General features: G+C 43.1%; 1 protein-coding gene across 5 annotated transcripts in view; it reads right to left on the reverse strand.

Annotated features, from left to right (window-relative positions):
- Positions 1 to 21,955, reverse strand: part of SPATA13 (spermatogenesis associated 13) — a 147,468-nt gene that overhangs the window by 38,598 nt on the left and 86,915 nt on the right. For 3 of the 5 annotated variants that reach the window (XM_038127720.1, XM_038127683.1, XM_038127711.1), the window contains exon 2: positions 4,475 to 6,271. In XM_038127720.1, the coding sequence (XP_037983648.1) occupies positions 4,475 to 6,271 (1,797 nt within the window). Of the gene's footprint in view, positions 1 to 4,474; positions 6,272 to 8,059; positions 8,200 to 19,273; positions 19,455 to 21,955 lie in introns of those variants that run through there. The other 2 variants (XM_038127702.1, XM_038127694.1) reach the window with 2 other exon arrangements.

Here is a 21,955-nt window from a genome sequence, read left to right on the forward strand (position 1 = left end):
ATGACAGCTCTGCTGCTGAGAGTTGAAGGAGGTTTTGTTACAATAACAAGATACTCCTGTCATTTGAAGGCTCCCTGCTGCATTATTGCAGCAATGGATTCTGCAATCTAGGTTTGTAGCAATGAGCAGTGGTTTCTAGTCCAGCTCTGGGCAAATGTGTCTGGAAGTCACTCACTGAGTGACTGTGGGAACATTGTGTGAATGCATCCTGACTTGTGCAGAGCAGCTCAGAGTTCAGTGCAAATCCAGTGTTGTGTGGTCTAACTGAAACCTCAGTTTTCTGTCAGATGCTGTTCAGAGCCTGTGATGGGTTCTGCTGCTCTGTCCCCAGGCCCTGTAGTCAGCAAGACCAGAGTGCCACTGGAGTGGTGAGCCCTCACTCCAAATTACAAGTCCCTTAGGAGTAAACCCAGTTTAAGAAATTTCCCCCACTACTTCACCTAATTATCCTTCACAGTTTATCACATTTACAGTTATATACATTAGAATGATTAAGCTACATTCTAAATTGCATGTGGATGAACCAGAGGTGAATAAATCGAAAAGGAAGAGTTCAGAGAGCTGAAAGCAGCTAGGTCCCAGCAAGTGTTCTCATGCCCAGCCCCACAGCACTCAGGAACTTAAAGCATGTACTACAGATGGTCATCCTCAGATCCTGGCTGCTGCTTGCTCCTTGCAGGCATTGAACATGACCACATCCAGCTACCACCCATTGGTCCTTCACTGTGAGGACACTTTTTGAAGCTAGAAATAGTGAGGACAAACAGTGAGGACATATCTAAGTCCTCTGTATCCCACCCCTAAAGGTCTTCTTTATAAGCTGTCTTTATAAGCTTCATCTTTATAAGCTGTCCTCCAAGTTAAACCCTGTGTGCTCAATATTCAGAGCCCAGAGACCTGTCCATGACAAAGCAGCTCAACTCTGCCAACAGCTGAGCACTGGGCACTTTATGATGTGGACTAGCTGGGACCACTGACTTCTATATGGCATGGGCATAAATGAGTTGACAGACAGGTCTTAGAACATTTAAAATATTGTCTGCAAATAAACTGTGACTCAATCATAATTACAGCAGAGTTACCTCTTCACTGTAATTTATCATGCACTTATGGTCATGCAGATAAGGTACTCAAGTAATAAAAAGTCTGGTGTACTGTGAAGCCAGATGCCAGCAAGGCAACCTAAATACCAGATGATCTAAAGAGTTTGTGAAGGAGTAGGTGAAATGTCAAGTGACTTGACTTTTACTTTTTTATAAAAAATTCGGAACAGTGTTTTGTTCAGGCAGCCTTAGTGGCTGACACACGCCAATGCGAAATAGACTAAGTTTTCATTATTCCAGTGACATGGGGCTCTTCCTTCATGAGTGCAAAGACTATGTGAAACACTCCAAACAAGTACAAGCTTGTACTTAATCATCTCTTCATGCTATTTAAAAGCAAAATATTCAATATAAATGACAGTAGCATGAAGTAGACAGTGGCAAAGCATGGGATGTCACAGGTGAGCTTTGGTGACTCACACCTCTATAGCTTCAGAAGTGCTGAGGCACAGATCCAGGCTGCACTTAATTAGCTTTTCCCTGGGAAACAACCTCAGTCAGGACCAAAAACCAAGAAATCTCCCCTGCTTCATTCCAAACTTTGCGTTTTAGTGAAACCAACAAAGTGAAGTGACAGGATCTCAAGACTCAGTCACATAAGAAAAAAAAAAAACAAAACAAACAAACCCAAAACATCAGCTCTGATGAACAAATAGATGTCCTTGTAAGAATACTGCAAAACCAGCTTTACACTGGTGGGGAAACACAAGGTAGAAATATTTCGTTTCCATATTTGGGAAAATATGGCCCAAATTCCACAGATTTCATTTGCTGACTAATCTATTAGATGAGTGAGTAAGGAAATCAACTACACTTTCTTCCAGCTACAGCAGCCAGTCCTGAAAAGAGAACTTATTTGAGCCTGACTGGTTAGGACCTTCTAAGCTCAGTACTGAAACATGTCTTCAAGCTTTAGCAGCTGTACTGGAATATATACTGGCTTATATATGAAATCTGGACAGAAAGGCAGGTCCATGAAACATGGAAACAGTGCAGAGTTGTCCATCAATACAGTGTATTTAAGGTTCAGACAAAATTTTTCAAAGGGGTGATGTCCATGGCTCCACACTCATTGTTGAGAGCAAACCAAGCACTCAGCCATCACAGAACAACTTGCTGGGCAGGTACAGTTCTGCGGAGGTGTAAGGTAAAAATGAATTGTAGTCAAAAGTTCAAACCCCAGTGACCTCATTGTGCAAGTACGTGGCATTCATAAAAGTGCCTACAGGCTGAATAAACTCCAATTAAAAAATAACCTGGCATAAGTATCTCTGGTGCCAAGCTAGCTCCACGCTGAGGGAAGCATGCTGTAAAGCAGGAAATTAAATCCTCCAAAGAAACAGTAGGAAGAAATCATACCACTCTACCTGTTTTGCAGTCACTCTGAGTGCCACAGCTTTAGGGTTGTGTATGAGATGAGAAACAGGCATGGAAAAAAGAAATAACAGACTTTATACCCCCTGTATAATAAGATAAAAGCAGACCCTCTCCTGCACAGCTCCTGCTTCCAACCCACACCTACCACCTCCAAAAATTTTGTTTTTTTCCATCAGAAGAGAGGTCTGTCTGGATGCAGCTATGCCACAGCTGTTTTTACGAAGCACAGGGGCTCCAGGCAGTGCTCACAGCAGAGTGAGGGCTTACAGCCAAGGAGCCTGTTCCCTGGCCACCATTCCTCCATCTTTTGCTGGGATCCATCCCATATTGTCTGCCTGCCCATTACACAACCCCAGAGCTGCCACCAGTGCACACTCTGTATTTTAGACAACTGAAGCAAGCACTAAAGGACACTCACAATTACCCTAAAAAATGTTATAATATAAAGAGAAAACTTAAATTGCATGTTAGATAATAACAGAATGTGGTGTTAAAACTAAAAACTGCAGTAACTTTTATCCAACCAATGTACACACATTCATGTAAAAACTGTACTGGTTTGTTGGGAGCTAAGGAGAAGGACCTGATTAATTTCTTCTGGGTCATGATGGCAGCTCACCACTAGATGGTAGATGAGTAGCATTAATTCCACCTCTCCTTTTACTCCTGAGAAATACAACTGGCATCTCTCCACACTAGGACTCTCGCCTCTTCTGGCAGTGTGAAAGCTTCTCCTTGCACATAAGTGAGAGTTTTGGAAAATATGGATGGTTGGAGCAATTCTATGGCTCCAGAAGAGGAATAACCTCTGAGCCCAGACATTTATACACACTGAGTTTACTTTTTCAATCTTACCATTGCTGCAAACACAACAGCAAACAAAATTGCTTTTCTCCAGCAGAAGGACAATACTGATAAGCTCTGTAACCATTTACAGTTAGTTTGCAAAAACTGTGCCAAGCCTTTAAAGTAGGACAGCTTCGCAGACATTTTAAAACTTCACAGCAGGAAAGGCTGAAGCTTGTGCAGCTGCACCATTGCCTTGCCTATCTCCTACCTAAGGTCTAAGATACTTTAGTCAAACTGAGGTGGCTTAAAAGATATGTAAGCTTTATTCTGTGAATGACTTGCATATTTATACAGATCCAGATGGATATTTGCCACAGTGAGCTGGGGCTGAGCTAAGCCTCACTGCTTCAGACAGGAGCAGGATATGTCTGACAGCTCTTCACCAAGGCTGCCAAATCATTGCAACTTCTCTGGTGCCAACTCACACCATTTTTTAGGTGGGGGCACAGCGCTATCATGTGAATTTACCTCACAGGTGCTGCAATATATCCATCTACCCATTCACTGAGAGTATGAAATCATTCATCAGGTGCAGCGAGAACAGTAGCAAAGCACTCAGTCCAGTGTCTAAAGTACTGCTGCCTGCAGTTGGCAAGCAAAAGAATAAGCAAGCAGTTTACCCTCGGTATGGTCATCACTGCACAGGGAAAACATTGGATACAACTGAATGCTTAAACCTCTGTACTGTGTCTTTCACGCCACACTGCTCTACAAATATTACCATGTTCTGCAAGGTTTCCACAGGCAAAGTGCTTTACAGTAAGTCAACACTACTTCAGAATACACGGACTCTTTAAAATTAAAAAGACCTTTCAGTTGTGAAGAAAATACAGCCAGACCCTGCTCAGGCTGGTAAAGTCTGACAAGGCCACATGACAAGGTGGTGATTCTTCAGGGTGCAACGAGCTGCCCTTGAAAACATACACAAATACCTTTGCTGCCAAAACTTCCTTTGATATTAATGTGCAAAGAAAAAATAATTGTACATTAGCATCCAAAGAGAATATTTAAAGGAAATAATTGCTGTCAGCATATTTTAGCAATAACAAGCTGCAGCAGCCATTACTTTGCATTGTTTTGCATTAATAGACAAAACCCAATAGGGCAAATACATCACTTCTGAAGAGTTTTGCTTTCTTTCTTACCTCTTCCTTTTTCTCTTCAGTACCACAGGCTAAATTGAGGCTCAGCTGAGAGTGGCTGCTTATGCCACTGTCTTCATTTCCATCATCATAATACACAGTTTGCACTGAGTCCTGGAAGCAAACAGGATTCTTGCCCAGCTTCAGCCCTGGTACCTCAACTCTCTCCTCGCTCTCCGATGAGCTCAGTGACAATGTGCTGTGATGGTTTGAACACTGGAAATTCATACTGCACTTGACCTTCCCTGCAGTTGGACTTTGAGGCTTTGGAGTAGTTGGCCTGACTGGAATGTGAAGGTTTTCAGCTTCATCTGTACACTGCTGACTAGCTTTTGGTTCATCTGAGTCTGAATAAAAGACTTCATTGGGAAATGGACTCATGTCATCCAGAGTAGGTGAAAAGCTATCAGAGTCCGGGATACCTGATGACATCCTGGAGCTTTTATCCTCAGTGACACCTACATTCATTTCAGCCTTTTTATCCTGAGCAATCACAGGGCTTTGCAGGCAAGGTGTTCCTGGCAAGGAAGAGTCTGGACTGGATACTGAGGAGGTGCATCTCTTCCTGTCATGATCCGTGCTGCTGGAAACCCTGCGGGAGTAGTCATCGTGCAGCCTGCTGTTTGACCTTGTTCTCTGGGACAGCTCACTGGAAGAAGGGGCTATGTTCTTGGGGCCATCCTTCTTCCTTGCAACATCTGTAACATTACTGACGAGTTTCAAGACTCGGTCAAAATCCTTTGCTCTGATAGGGCTCCTCCATCGCTTGGATCGCCTCTCCGGGTTTCCACCACTTTTGTCGGAGTCAGCAGAAGGAACACTCACAGTCCTGGCTGGCATCTGTTTTTCATTTGAAACCTTCAGATCAGCAAGGTTGGAGGTGGACTTCCGTTTGAATGAGCTTTTCTTCAGAAAGTTCAAATTATCTGAACTTTTGCTTCTCCAATAAATGATCCTGTTGTTTTCGGAGTCTTTCACCAAAATTTCACAGATCTTTGGCTCTGCAATGACAGGTGATGTTGGCCTAACACAGTTGTGGCGACTCTGAACTTTATCTGTGTCTAACAAGTTTATGCGGCCAGCACCGTAAGCCCGCCTGATGCTGCGTGAGCGATGAGTGTTCCTCAGGAAGGACTCATCGCTCTCCTCCACATCAGAGCAGTCAGAAGCTAAACCATCCACTGCATTCTGGAAATCATGAAGAGGCCCCGAATAGGAATACCTGTTATTCTGAACTCGCACCACTGCTCCGTTTGAACCATGTTTGCCTATGCTGTTGTCATTTACAATGTCTGAGCACTCCCTTGTTTGAGGTCCTTGCTGAACTGAAGATTTCAACTTCTTGAAAGATCCCATCTTTCTGATAGAAGAAAAGGCATTCCACGTAGATGAGTTGCCCATCAAAACCAGAGAACGAGGCCTGTCAGAGCTAGAATTAGCCCGTTTCCGAGGGGTGGTGAAAAAGCGCATGATTTTTGAAGGGCTGAGCTTGTCCTCTTGAAATTCCTCCTCAAGACTGTTGCTGGTGCTGTGTCCCCCATTATAACTGGCACAGGTAGTCTGGTTTTGGGGCTCTTTATTATCCATAACTACACAAGTAACAGTGGTGCCATTTCCACAGCCATTCGGAAATGTTGTCATGCTCTCGATGCTGTAGGCATGGAGGTGGAGGCTGGGGTAGCTCAAAGCAACACTGCTGTCTCCCCCAGCTGACCTTGCTGCCTCCCCTTCATCTGCTGCACCTTGGTTTGCCTTGTCTTCACATCGACTGGATGAGCTGAGCTCCTCAGGCGGTGCTGCCTGCATCAAGAAAACAAAAGCCAACATTACAAAATTTTCTTACAAAGTCCCCTGCTAAAAGAAGTTTCAGCTACCTTTTAGAAAATAAAGGCACACACAAAATGAAGGAGTTCCTCTGTGGTGGACAAAGGTGTGTTGCAGGGGTGCAGAGAAGGCATTTGTCACTCCCTCAAAGTATAATTGCATTTGTCAGCAATTTAAGAGACCAGAATAATTTCAATAGGTACTTGTTTCTCTAATGCTAATCAGCTAATAAATTCAATATGACTAGCACACCTACCTTACAATAGTAAATACAATCCTCATATACACGTAAAAGAAAGAAATTCCCAGTAACACCAACCCAGTCTTCCTCCTCGTGTGCTCAGCACTGAGCTCCGAGACACATGGGAGGTTTTCATCTAAAACACATTCATCAAGGGACACCTAACTTTCAAACAGGAGGCAAGGAAGAGGAAAACAGGCATAATTTTTCCTAGACTTGCTTCTGTTGGAAGGCTGAGTGACACTTGACTGACTTGTCTGTCCCCTGGCACATAAAATTCTAAGAAATTACATCAAGTGCACAGCAAAGTCTTTTTCCCTACAAAAGAAAACAAGAATTAAAAGCAGAAGCCACCCTATGCTATGGTGACAACAAAATGAAAACTTAAACCTGAAAGTGACTAGAGCATTTGGGACATGCTGTAAAGGATCTCCTCCTCAGCTGAGCCTGGGAGATCCAGCAGACCAGATCACACTCCAGTGCCTGGGAAAGCTGTGGAGGGGACCACCGGCCATGTGTCTCCTGCCCCAGCCAGGGGTCTTAGCTAGGCAGGAGTTTTCCCCACGATGGTAAACAATGCCCTGAAAACCACTGAGATGCTCAGTCTGAAGTTGGCTCCACCTTAAAAACGCAGCTCATGGCACGGTTCTTTCAGCAAGGGGCAGTGGGAGCTTCGAAAACCTGCCACTGTCGGCGGGGTCATGGGGGCGGCGGGGGGGGGGGGGGGGGGGGGGGGGGCGGGGGGGGGGGGTTTCCCCCTGACCCGAAACAAGGAGACAACGCGTACAGCTGTGCTTTGGGGAAGGCGGCAGCCCCGGACCCTTCTTTGTCTCTTTCCCAAGGCAAGGGTCGCGGGGGCTCGGAGAGCAGCGGGACGGGGGGTTTGGCCGAGGCGGAGGCGCAGCGGCAGGTGGTGCAGGAGCCCGCCGAGGGTTCCATCGCGGGGACACCGCCGGGCGCCCGGCGGGACCCGCACAGCCACTCCCCACCTCCACGTGAAACGCGGCAGCTGCGGAGCCCGTGCCCGCTGCCTTTCGGGCTGCTCCCTCCCGAGCGCACTTGGAAAGTTTTGCCAGCCTCCGCTCCTCCGCGGATAAAAGGATTTGCTCGCGCTTCAGCAAGACGCCTGGAATATCCCCCGCTGCAGCTGTTAATCCCCGCTGCTGCCGGGGTCGCGGCGGAGCCTGCCGGGCAGCAGGGCAGCGCAGAGCCGGGCCGAGCCCCGCCGCCGCAGCACCCCGGCCGGACAAAAGCCCGCCGGGCACCCAACCCTCGGCCGACCCTTGAGCCCTGGTACCGCTCGCAACTTTCCACGCGGAAAGAAAACGTCGAACGATAAACGAGCCCAAGACGCTGCTCTCGGCAGAGAAGTTCCCCAGAGAAAGCGGCTCTGGGAGAAACTGCACCTGAGCGGGCAGAAGGGGCGCGGGGGGGGGCAGGCGAGAGAACACAACGAGATGAGATAAAAAAACCCAGCTCGTAGCGTGGAGCCTGCAACAGCAACCCCGGAGCAGCACCCTTACCTGGGGAGGCCCGGGGCTCCCTCGCCGCCGCCGCGCGTCCCGGCCGCTGCCCGCTCCCGCATCGCTATGGCAGCGGCGCCCGGCGGGGCGGGGCGGGGCGGGGCGGGGCGCGCACCCCCGGCCGCTCCCGCCGCCCCCGCGCCCGGCAGGGTCCGCTCCGCCCGCCCCGCTGCCTCCCGCCGGGGGCTGCGGCGCTGCCGCTCGCTGGAAGGAGCCGGCCTTCCTTCCCAGCGGCGGAGGAACAAACGGCCGCGCAGCGATGGTCACGTTTAGGAGCTTAAAAATTTTCTCGATGGTGCCCCTCCCCGCCTAGGTCTGTATGCCCTGCTCACGAGTGCAGTTTGCACGGCTCATTGACCAAACTCAAGCTTGGTTCCCAGGCTCCATTTCTGTCCAAAACTTGGGCAACTTTTTGGCTTGCTGCTATTCCTCAAACCTAACAGCAGAAACAACATTTTATGCACAATCTGAAAAGAGTTTGTATACTACAAGGAAAATTTTGTAAGACAGTGTCTTAAAGCCCTGTGTCATGACTCCGGGCAAAGACCTGTACAAACTGGTAGCCCTGGCTCAGAAAGTTTATTGTTCAAAAAATATTTCTATGCTTGTACTGGAACTGTAGATATAATTCCAACAGTTTTATTGAAGCTCAGGTAAGATACCAAGAGAAATTGAGGCAAGACAGACTGCATGGCAGAGCAGACGCCCTAAAGAATGAGCGAAGGCCATCAGCCCCCCTGCCTCTCCTCCGAGACTGGTGTGACTGCACATGCAGTGTAATTAAATATCTGGAGAGCAGTACAGACACACTCTCAAAGGCAAGGTGTAGTTACGGGATGAGGCAAACAAATGGGCTTAAGGGATGCAGGTCAAATGAGGTTGCAAATAACTGGGAGTGACCACAGAAGTCTCCAGCAGTCAGCAGCAGCAGGCACAGCCTGCCACCAGCCCTGCTCTTGCAGCCACAGCTTTCTGGTACATCCCATGGAAGGAATGAGTTTGGAATAATCACTCAAATGAGGGGGCAAGGTGGTTGCTTTACAGTGCTGGGCATTGGAAGCAAAGGATAAATAAATGCAGATTAAGACTGGAAATGCTGACATTATATTGAGAGGGTCCATATGGACCACAGCTGGTGATCTGTGTTAGCTTGGGACAGCCTGGGGAAGTTCTAGTGTCAGTGCAGACAATAAGTACCTGCTTCAGACCTTGGGAAAAGGATGTTTCTGAAGGCAAACTCAGTGAAGTTGGTTAAACAGGCAAGAGAAGGACCTCAGCGGCAACATTATGAGGAAAATTTCGTTTATATGAGACAAGACGTGTGTCAGAAGTTAAGTTAAAAGCCACTTTCAACAGGTCTTATAAACTAGTATCACAGCCTCCCTGGTATCTGTAAGGATTTGTGCTGGTCACTTAAAAACTTCTAACAGCGTTACTCAACCCTGAGTTTCAGTGTGTTTGTGTTCCTATGTTCCTTTAAGTTTCTTTCCAGAGATATCCCAGGTATATGCATCACACTCCTTCTGAGTATACTTTTAAATCCACAACCTCTGCCTGCTCAGAGAAAGGAACCTTCAGTTCCTCAGGTGTCCTCTGCTGACCAGCTAGACAAAAAGACCAAGCAGAAAAAACTGTTGAGCTGAATTGAGCCACTAATTTGGGTCTTTCCTTTATCCAGCCAACAGTGTTTCGGAAACTTAAGAAATCCTGGTAACTGAGATCTGAAACCATCTTTTAAATGCAGTTGAAGTTCATCAACAGATTAAACAGGCTCGAAGAGCTAGAAATTATCAAAGAAGGTATTGACAGATTAATAAACTGCTTACAAAAACTTGATTTCCTTAGAAAGCCACACGAAAACTCACTTTAGATAATAAGAATTTATATTGCATGTTGTATTTTTTAAATGTCACTACATTTAAGGAAGAAAATACCTAGAAAAATGCAGTTGCAGATATAACTGTATCTAGTCAATTAGACGTTTGTCAAGTTTCTGAAAGTAAATAGTTTTAATCTTCCAGACTTGTTCATCGTAGCTTTTCTGCTGGTAGTGTGGTAAAACCCTCTTCTAAATCTTGCAGGTTCACTGATTGAGTCAGCCCTTCCACATGTGCGTACTATTCAGAGAAGCTTGGATGCAGTACACTAAAGAGTGTGTCTGAGAACAGGATTAACTTCCTGTACTGGAGACCAATAATTAACAAAATCTTTTCCTAATCTGAATTTTTTTTTTGAAGGCTGATAAATTGTATATAGTGTTCAGGTGCCGTCACACCAAGGTCTAGTAAACTGATGCAAAACAGAATTTATCAACTGAACTGCCATGAGAAAAAAGGCAAACACCTTTTCCAGCTATAAACTTAAACCCTTTCAGTTTCATACAAGCCATAGTGTTTCCTCAAAGTTACAAACCAAAGTTTCAGGAGATTAGTCCTTCCTATATTAAGGTTTTTCTACAATCCTCAAAAAGCAAAATGAGGGTACTATTACCACTTGCCATTGAGAAGCCTTGCTAATGCAAACAAATCCATAACACTTGCATGGGTATTTCTGGAAGACTGAGCTATATACTCTATTATTTACAGGCTAATGTTTTGCCTCCAGATGAACAACAAAAGCTGCAGTGAACAGAGGAGCAGTGCCAGCAGTACATGTTATGGTTGACCAAGTACAGCAATTTACGAAGGAAGGAACTTCCACAAGAAATACCAGATTGGTATATGCATGAGATTTCTAATAGTGATTTGACATCACACTTAGCACAACAAAAATGAAATGCTTGTTTTAGAAGCTCTAAGTCTGTTCTTTAAAAGAGGTTTAATGCACATGTGACAAGGAGTGAGAAGGATTATTCGAAGTGTAATACAGGTGGGAAAGGATTACAAAAAATGTGACATGGGAGAATGAATATAGAGTTTTAAAGATGAAGGAACAACCTTCCCCCGGCTTTTAGTTGGTAGTGATACATCTCTTAGATTTTTCAGAATAGCAAAAGGCACATTTATATAATGAAGTCACACACATAAATCTGAAAAGTCTGAATAAGAATGCTTCTATCTACTTAGTTTAGAAGTCCTCTCTTCCACTCCTGCAACAGTTATTTCTTTCATGTTTCTTTTATAAATACTTTTGAAAAGTCCATTTCAAAGTAGTAATTTATTTTTTTTTTAAAAAAGGACTCTTGAAAGAGAGTACAAACAAACAAACAAACAAACAAAAAAAGCCAAAAGGAATAATTTCAGTAAAACATAAAAGCACTTGTCCTACTTCCACAGCTGCTGGGCAAGATGGCAAAGGAAGTGACTCTCTAAGATATACTCTAAATTAAAGAATAGCCAAATTTAATCATTAAGACGCAGAATTGCTGAAAAAAGAGATCCCTTTGCTTTAAATGATAGTGTCTTTTCCAGGCTGCAGTACAGAACTAAAGCTCCAGTTGTGCAATTTGCACCTTCCTTTTAGATCCCAGGCAAATCTCTTCTCAAGCAATTAACCCCCAAGGAATCTTAACTTACTGACAGGTCCCACAGGGGGAATTGAGCTGAATCATATATCTACTGAAGTTTAAGGCAACTCCCCCAACAACTTCACTGGGAGGAGGAACATGATCTCAATTTTTTTAGTTAGAAATGAGTGAAGAGTAGTATGTTTGTGTATGCAAGCTCAAATTAACATAGGCAGCTAATTATTTTCATCTGGGTTTTTTTATATAAACGATGTGAAATTAGGGTAGGATTTTTATATATCTGCAAGCAAATTAATAGTAATAAATGGAAACGGACTTTTCAAAACCAAGACCTCTGTCTTCTTGGCACTGAAAACATCCAAGATGACAAAATGAATCACACTGCTGAGAAAAACACTGAAAGGACAGCCTGAGCTAAATTGCTGCATCAACTTCCTGATTTGGCCAGTGAAAGTCCCCATTGCCCACATGCATGAGGCTGGTGTGCAGCTTCCTAAAGGCCCTTCCGCTTGCATTTACTTTGCTGCTGATAAAAGCAATTACTGACCCAGGTGAGAAAAGTTTATCACAGTTTGGTATAAATCACAATACACAACAAACTGTTTTCCCCTCTAATCTTCTTTTAAATGTGCTTTGCAAGGCTGAGCTTGCTTAGCTCTCTTAAACACAGGGACCTAATTTAGGGAGAGCACAATAGCCCAACAGAGTGACGCCATCAATGAAAAATGACCCTTGTGTACCAGGTTACCATTATCCCATCTCTGAGTTGCTCTTACTCACCCACCTACACTACTACAGCTGCATGCAACTTAATGATGGCTTCAGCCTTTCAGGCTGCTAGAATGCTATTTATAACCCCACGGGGTCTGACTGCGATGCTATTCTTCTTCCCCATCCTCAAGAGGCATTATTCAGACAGCATGACATGGAGAGATGGCTGTTACTACAGAAGAGCAGTTTCCAATAAACAGATCATTGTGTTTTAACATAAAGAAGACTTCCAGTTACCAATTAGGAAGGCTGAATTCCACCTTTATTTTGTGTCTCTCAAAGTATAAGGAGTAGGAAGAGAAAGGACTGTGGAGATGAAAAGTTGACAGAAATACGAAGGAAAAGAGATTAGTCAAGAATTTCTTTCTTTTCTTTTTCTTTTTTTCCCCCTTCACTATATATTTTTCTTTTTTTTTTAATATATTGAAAAATGTTAGATTTTCTGTTAGATGGGTGTACATTAAAGTGATATGGACTATTTGGGGAGAACGGGCAAGATTTCAGATTTGGAGCTGTCCCACTGTGAAGCCTTTTGCTTTCTCTTCCTCTTTCTCTGCTCTGGCTGCCATCCTTTCCTATGTCACATTCACTGCAGAGTCTGATGGCCCTGCAGCCATTCTGTATTTATTTTTCTTGCTCGAAATAATAGCATGTAAAAGTGACTATTAGCAGCTCTTTATCAACCTTCTTCCTCAGCCACTTAATTACCCTGCCATCCCTTCTTCCCTATTCAAAACTGTTCTTCCAAAATTACCTGAGGATATGAAGGCACTTTGTTATGCAACAAGGAGGGGAAAAAAAAGATGGAAAAATAAATACATAGAGAAAGGGTCTTGAGGAGTTTGAGGGCTGAGGACCATCTGCAGTGGGTGAATGAATGATTCAGACCAGGGGCTGGAGTGAAAGCGAGGAGCGTTTTTGTGTGTGAGCCACAGCAAGGGGCCGTGCGTGGGTTTATTTGATTTTGATTTTGGAAGGATGATGCTTCTCCCTGGGCTCAGGGAAGAATCACAAACAGCACTCAGTGCTCACTTAAATCACTGAGCTGTGCTGTAGGGAGGACAGATACAGCAATGCTGCAGAGGCACAGTGTCCATCAGATACTAGGAAAGTGAAGCAGGTAGTGGACTGTGTTAGGAATGATGCCTCATCACTAGAAATTATGCAAAGATACATTAGATCATCTTGCTTCTTGTGCTTATTATAACAAAATAACAGGCCAACAGAATAATTAGCCAGCGTGACACTACAGAAATTCCCACCTGGTTACAGTGTGGCTGCAGACCTTAGGTACCTTTGTGCTGGCCAGAGCAAAAACCCCTGAACAATTACAGCTTTTGATACGCTCCTGAGAGCAGAACGGGTACTATTTCAGTAAGATTGGGAAAAAAAACAAACAGGTTGCACTTGGTGGGAAGGATTGGGGCATCCTGTTGTGAGGAGGTTCCTAGGTGGTATTGATTCATGGCCTTCAAGAACCGCACAGTTTCTTGGGATTTATTTCTCAATTAGTACCAATACTTTTCTTTCTTTAGTCTCTCTCCAAAATGACAAATTTGCTATCTTTGTTACAGTCTGAAGTAAATTAACATTCATGGCTGTATTTCTTGTGCCAGATGATTGAATTACCATCTCCACCATGTTTCTATTTCAGACAAAAAAATCATCTTTCTAATTCTACCTTGAGTTTGTCAATTTCTACTTTTTGTTTGAATTTACTCTATCAAGAATGCCTTGAATCAGAAAAGCTAGGAAAGAATAATCTGAGCAAATCAGGAGACAAGGACTACAACAACATTTATGTGCTAGGTCTTTTCAATAATATTTGTTCTCTGAATTTAGCCTGTCAGAAAATTTCAAAGCAATTACAAACCTCCATCTAATAGTCATCATTCAATTTTTCTGCTGTTGTAGTAACTAATTTTTTTCATTAGTAGTACTAAATTCAAAAATATTTTTTAAAGCATGGATGATCACATTAAGCAAACTGTCTATTCATTGTGTCCAGAAAAGTTACCTAGTTTTAAAGATGCAGAAAACACACAATGCCACTCACTTGAGAATTTTTCTGGACAGAGAGCCAGACAAAAGTTTATAAATTTTGGACTAGCTTACTTAAAGCTGTTTTAAAGAGACCCATACATATTAAATTAGAACTTTTATCTGCAGTATACCCAAAGAAATCTCTTGCAGTCTTATGCTTTTTGTAATATTTCAGTTGTTTCTAGGAGTCAATACAAATAAGATAAATTGACTGCCTCTGTAAGATATGGCAGCTGCACAAGTTAGTCACATTTTGATAGGAAATCAGATTATTTTTGAAATCAGAACACTGTAGTCATGCAACTGCCTTCCTATTAGAACAGCAAGGAAGAAATTGTAGCTTTAGTAGCCTGAGATGGAGTTAGTTGTGTCTATATCTACGGTACCAAATTACATAACTGCCTGAAGTGGGGGAACTGGAACTACTGCACCAAGTTTTATGGCCATTAGCTCAGACACCCATATTCCTGTAACTAGTGGTAAAACAACTCTGTATTCTTCTAACACCAAAAGTAATGGTAAATGATCTGAAAAAAAGGAAACACCCATTTCAGGCAGGAGAGATGTCTTTATGACATCTTCCCTGGGGCTGGAGAGGACAGATTCTGGATTTTGTTTCTCTCTGACCTTGGCAGTTCAGCATACTTTTCTCAGCTTAAGTGCCATATGTGTAAAATATGTGATGATAGGAGTAGTGCCTTATAACCTATGGGTCTGCAAGGACCAATCCATCAATGCTCCTCTGGCACTTTGATGCTTACAATGATGACAGCTATAAAAAGTGTACAAATAGGCAAAATAATCCATTATCTACCCGTGCAGAGGACAACCCCTAAATTCCATTTTTTTGAAAGGAGTTCAGATTCAATTGGCTCAATTGACTATTTGGATGATGGTCCATTAATCTTCTAAACTGGCGTTTGCAGATTTGGCTAATAATTTATGTCTTGTAAGAGCACAGGATAACTCTGAACCTGAAAGATTACACATAGCCTTACTAAAAAAGTTAATTTATGTTGGTGAGCTGCCTTTGCTTTTGTTCCTGTCAGTGACACTGTCATTTTTAAAAAGACCTTATGCTTCAGGTTCAGAAAATCAGTTGAGGAAAACCTTACCAGCCATTCCCTCAACATTCTGGAGTATATAATTAAACTACTAAGCTGGAGATATGAGCCATATTTCTAGTTCCAGTACGAAGGGAGTCTGCACAAATTCTGTCGTAGGGTCTGTCTTTTGTCTAAGCAATACTGGATATCTGAGCCAGATCTCTTCCCACCCCTTGCCTTTCATTACATAGTTCAGCAAACTTCATTTCTGTGCCAGGAGAGCTGTGCCTGCCTTTTTGTCTTGTTACCACACACTGACCCAGAGATGCTGTTGCTCCCCATAGATCACTTGATCCTGTTCACATCATCTCCTTTGATCTACTTGGTCTCTAAGGATGAGGGCAGAATTGGTGGTTCCTGCCAATCTAAGAGCATGCTACCACCTAAAGGGAGAGATGCTGGACATGCCTTCTGCTTTTTCCTGCCAGGCTGTGAGCTGAAGCAGCTCCCCTGGCTGCACCCGAGCTGTTGCTGGGCAGGAGGTGGAAGTAAGCATCCAAGGGCAGGGAGGGGAGCGCGGGAATGAGAGTGGAAATGCTTTCCACAAGCTACAGGACTTCTGAAATGGGTCCAGACTTGAATTTTTTCTCAGGAACTGCTCAAGAGTGCTGTGAATTGGGAAGGGCTGGGGAAACATGCAGTTGCCCTCAGCAATTCCCCATGTGCTGTGTTTCTGTCACAGGGTGCCAGAATGTGTGGGTGGGAGGTGGGTGTGTGAGTGGTGGAGCTGGGTGGGTGCCTGCAGCAGGTTCATACAAGAGACACAAAATATCTCCAAATTCTGGGGCAACATCACAAACAGGAAATATTTTTCACTGTGTTCTCTGGAAAAGCAGGGAAATACTTACTCCAGAAAACAGTTAATATAATTTTTTATGATGCATCATTGTGTCAGAGATTACGATCAATCATTACAGTAAATAGAGATTTTAAAGTGCTTTGTATTCAATCTCTGATTCAGTTTCAATTCCAGCCTCACCACAAAAAAGTACAAATATAATCACAATGCACAGCAGTCAGGATTGCTGTGTGCCTCAACCATTTGTAAAATAACTCAGTAAAGATGCTGCCTAACTCTTTTATGTTGCAGCAAAAATCTTGGCAGGCCAGTCTATACTCAAGTAGTATATTCAGGCTGATTGGTAGGATGAACACTGCATAGAGGCTAACATTTAGTATTGTGCTGGAATCAGTTGGTCTAAAGCCTGTTTTCACCAGTCTCTGCAGCAGCAGGGAACAGGGCCTCCCTGTCTGTGCCTGCAGCCAAACCATATGCAGCATATGTTCAGCTGAGGCACTGCTGACACCCCCTGTCAGCATCTGGTAATTTTCCTAGCAGCGACAAGACTTACATGAAAGTTTTAACTCTGAAAGTCCTGAAGAGCCACAGACAGTGCATTCCAGAATAATTGTTTTAACCAAAGAGCCAGAGGTGCATCTTTGTAACCAGCCAATTTCAGCAGGCTGCAGTATCATCTTTATACTTCACTGTACCAGGCCAAGAGAAGATGCTTCATTTGTAAGAAATCCTGCTACTCAGCTCATAAGCAGCTCTTATTCAGTGTTCAGTCCTCAGAGTCACAGATACTGATGCCTGAGAAACACTGAAATAACAATCATCCTGCTCCATGCACAATATTCTATGGCTTGATTTTCCCACACTTAATCAAAATACATCATACAAATAAAAACTTGGAAATTATTCAAAATTGACTATTACATCTTTCACTGTTCCAAATGCTAGGATACCCTTCCTAAGGTTTACAGTAAGGCACCATGACTTCTACAAAATCATTCAGCATCCCAGTGAAGCATATTCTCTTTTCTCTCTTCCGAGTCTTGCTCCTCTCATTGCCTAGAGCACAAAAGCTACAGCACTGTTACTAGTAGAAACCAACAAGCAATTTTTAGCCAAATCTCATTTTACTGGAACCTCTAAGCTTTTGAGAGCTTATTAGTTCAGATTTAGCCTGGTATTAAATGAGAGAGAATGAAATCCAGGCTTTATAGCAAGTATTAAACAGCTTTGCTAACACATAGTAATGAAAAGCAATTAGCATACAACCAAGTCCAGGCTCATTTCACATAAACCAGGAACTGTTTTCCCAGGGAGGCTACTGAGTACTTGGGACTACTTTCTGCTGCAGTATTCTTACTTGGAATCATGTGATGCTTTCATCCTATGCTGAGAGTTTTGGAAAATACTTCACTGGCATCAGCAACCCACTTTTGTTCTCATAAACTTCTACCTATTTCCTGACTTCCCTTAATGGGTAAACAGCTCGTAACTTTTAAGTTGTTAGCTTAGCTAATTGTGCTTTAAGTTACAGAGAAACCTCTCTAATTTACCAAAGACTCCTAAAAGCTCAGTTTTGTTTGGGTTTTTTGCTTATTCCCTAGGAAAGCACAACAGCCAACTTGACAGCCATTACTCCAAGAAAACTGGCCTTCAGCAAGTTGCTTAATCCTCAATTTACTTGCTGATTTCATACTGGAAGTTCAGTTAGAGTGCATTCCTAGAGCTGTGATCTTGCAGATGGTTTAAGTAGATGATTCTCTGCTCTTGCATGCTTAAAATCACACTGATCTCAAGAGATGATCACAATAAATGTGTGTGCACCTAATAGTTAAACTGGAGGAGTAAGGGCAAAGGCCAAGAGTGTAATTGTTTATTTTAAAAAGATACGTTTATTAACATACAGGTGTATTTGAATTAAAGTGAGACTGCTCCAACAGTTCTTAGAGCAGAACTGTGCCTTTGGCTTTGGCCAACCTTAAGTATAAGCCTGAAAGCAAAATTCAGGTTTCATTTGTATTTCTGAATTTCTGTTTGCAGGTGAAATCAAACAGTATCTCCTTCTCTGCCTAGGAGGAAAGGTAGGAACTGCTATTTTGGAAGTAATTTTCCTTGTTTGTAGATGGAATTAAACCACATTACTTAAAGTTTTCAGGTCCTGTCTTTTTCCTTGCAAACAATGGGAGATTATTGTTTCCATCTGCATACAAAACAGTGAGAACAGCTTTTTAGAAACAGTATGTTACAACACTTTTTCAATGCCAAATACATTACAACACAGACAATAGTACCCTCTTCTCCTGAAAAAAAGTGTCATAGAAAGAGTAATAATTAATACTGTAGTTTGCACAGGCCACACCGTAGTATGATCACATTAAGATACATTTGGTCACTCCATATTTCTCCTTGCTTCCCAAAATGTAAGCAACAGATCAGCTCAGTAGCCTTTGACAAAGTCTGTCTTTCAAAATTTTGGAGTGACAGTGGAGGACAGCCCTCCAGCCCAGTGCCATCAATGATGACACACCGGTACACGCAGCCACGAACGGCTCAGCTCTATGGCTGGATGGGCTTCTGCCCAAGGAAGGTGGGTCCAGGAAGCTGGGGTCATACCAGGGAATTTTCCCCCCAATGCCACTGCCAGTGGGATCCCCTTGAAGTCACAGAGTACAAGCAGCTGGTTGCACAGTGTGTGATCTCCACAGAATAATGCCCAAACAGCTTTGCTAGATGAACTGCACAGATTATCTGCAACTCTGAAAACCACATACACATTAACAGAAGGACAAACCACACTGCAGCCAACACACAAAACTTTAGATATTTTGATATTAGTCTCAGTCATGGTTTTGCACTTAACTGGAAAAACTAATAAAACCATAATTATAAAATGAAATTAATTACCACCATATATACCTAAATGGTTATGCCTTCCAGCAGCCACTAACTACAACATCGGCTCTTCTGGATAATATTTAATCTGCATGTATGAAAATCCATTGCACAAAATATTGTCCAGTTACAGTACAAACCTTGTTCCAGAAAAACTGCTGGGTTTTTTGAAAGAGCCTGTTGTTGCCTGGATTCTGGGCTCAGTTCTGTTGAGCCCCCTGTAAGCCCTTAAACACCTCTAGGAGGAAAAGGGGCTCAGCATGGTCCACAGTCAGTACCTTGTGGGATTGAGCCTTAAGTTAATGTATAACAAACGGCGGCACAGCAGTGTGTGAAATCAGCAAGTTAAACATACACTTGGAATAACAGTAACACAGAAGGAAGAATATTTACAGGACCATTTCCTTAAAATCTTTGTCTTGAACAGTCTTGTATGCAGCATGCCTATATATTTTCAAATCAAAAGGTAAGGTTTGGGAGTGTGCTAGTGAAAGTAAAATTAAGTAGCCAAGGCAGAAATAATGTAAAGTTGCAACCAAAGGCTTCTAGTTAAATATGGTGCAGACTGTGATCTGGTTATTATCAGCTGGAATCTACCCTGAGCAAGCTGCACCTGACAGCTAGGACAAAATGGATGACCCAGAATGGTACGCACTGAGTACATATCCGTGAAAGTGAAAATAACAAGAAACCTCAAAACTTTATCACCCAGCTCTAGTACTGGCAGGTGTCAGCAGCAGAACCAAACGCCAAAATCATACCTGGTGATACTGAAGCAGATGAAAAAGGCAGAACTCAAAGGTACAATTATGTCTTCAAGAGCTGTGAAGTGGCACAGGAAGGACACGGGGTGTGCAGCAGACACTGCTGGGAGTTATCCCAGTGGCAGAACAGTGTGGAACACCAGAGAGATGCCTGCCAGAAATGCGCCAGGGACATGTACCTCCCTGCTTTTCCTGCCTGGTGTTCAGCGGGGGTGCAGCTACACTTTCCCAGAGACTCAGGTGAATCCCAAGAACCTGGCATCACATATAGAAATATGGAGTGCCCCGGCTTTATGCTCTCCAGTCAGAAGAACCTGTACAGCTCTCTCCTGTACACCCCTGTATAGAAGACACAGTTCTATATTTCAGAAGATCTGCTGGAATGTGATTCAATCTCCCCTTTTTCTCCACGGAAGATATAATCGACTTTCAATTGCATTTTTTTCTAAGTTAGAAGATGTGAAGAATAACTGCAATTGTGAATGCAAGAGAACATTAATTCAAAGAGAAATTAATTTCTGTCTTGCAGTTCTTATAGTTATTCCACAAATAATTAAAATGAGAATCTTTAATGACAATACCATATTAATTTCTTAAAAGTGGAAATGCCAGCAGATTTCCTTAATAATAGGTTTACATAGCCAAGATAATTTTCAAAACCTAATTAATAATTTATAATGAAGTACAAGGCTTTATATTATTTTTCATGCAATAATCTGAAACTCATACATTATGGAATTTCCTATTTCTGGTTTAAATTCATTTCAGCTGAATGCTCTGCTGGGATCCCAGTACCAAGAAAGTTAACTGTATGGGAGGATAAAGACAGAACTACAACTCCACAATGTGCTCAACACCTTCACTAAAAAGGAGGAAGCAAACTCCTCAGAGCCAGGTTCTTCTCATGCAAGACTGGGCTTTTACAACATTAAGCTTTCTGAGTCAGACACAAGGTCCACAAAAGTTGAGGGGACTTTCCTCTGCTTCTATAAATCTGTAAGGAAAGATTATAAAGAAAGCTAAGTCCAAGCAATTTTCTTGGTCTCAGGTGATTCACCAGGGTGCACCTCTAGAGTATTGCCATGTAAATATTGATTTTGATTATGGTGCTGAGAGGGGAGAAAATGAAGAAAATACTAAATATATCTTTGTTGTTTGAAATTTTAGGAGAAACTGAAATGCAAATAATACTACAATGCACAAATGGATCTCCAGTCAATCTGCAACTCACAGAACAGCAGGTTGAGTTGAAGTTGGAAGATACCTCTGGATACCATCCAGTCCAGCCCCCCTCACTGAAGGGTGGAGGTTGGAAGACATCTGTGGAGGTCACCTGGTCTAGCTCCCCTGCTCAAAGGAGGGTCAGCTAGAGCAGGCAAGCAGAGCTGTGTCCTGTCAAGTTTTAAATAATTTTTTGAAGGCTACAAGGATGGAAATTCCAGAACATGTGTGGGCAGCCTGTTCAAGTATTTCAGCAATTTTGGAAATTTCAGAAATTTCCTGTATTTCAGTTTGTGCAGATTGTCTCTTGCCCTTTTACTGGACACCAGTGAGAAGAGTCTGGCTCTGTTCTCATTATCCTCTTTACTGCTTCAGTTCCATCAGGTATTTATGCACATTAATAAGATCCCCTCAGCATCCTCTTCCCCAGGATGAATGATCCCAGCTGTCTCAGCCTCTCATCATATGTCAGATGCTCTAGTTGCTGTAACAGGTAGTTTTATATCCCCTGCAAATGTGCTGAGGGTGCTCTGTCCCATCAAGAGTGTTAGCCAGTACGGGCCACAGCATTGGTGTCTGAGATACAGGACTAGTGCCTGGCTTCCAGATGGATTTCATGCCATTGATCACACATCTTAGAACCCAGTGGTTCACCCAGTTTTACATCCCCTGACTGTCCACTTCCTAGTCCAGGCTTCTTCAGTTCGCCTGGAATCATGTTATCAGAAAAAGTGTCAAAAGTTTTGCTAAGACTCACTGCTCTCCCCTTGTCCTTGGAGCTGGTCATTTTGTTGTTGGGTGGCTATCAGCTTGACCAGGCATGATTTCCCTTTTGCA

The sequence above is a fragment of the Motacilla alba genome, chromosome 1, assembly GCF_015832195.1.
Source record: "Motacilla alba alba isolate MOTALB_02 chromosome 1, Motacilla_alba_V1.0_pri, whole genome shotgun sequence".
Lineage (NCBI taxonomy): Eukaryota > Metazoa > Chordata > Aves > Passeriformes > Motacillidae > Motacilla > Motacilla alba.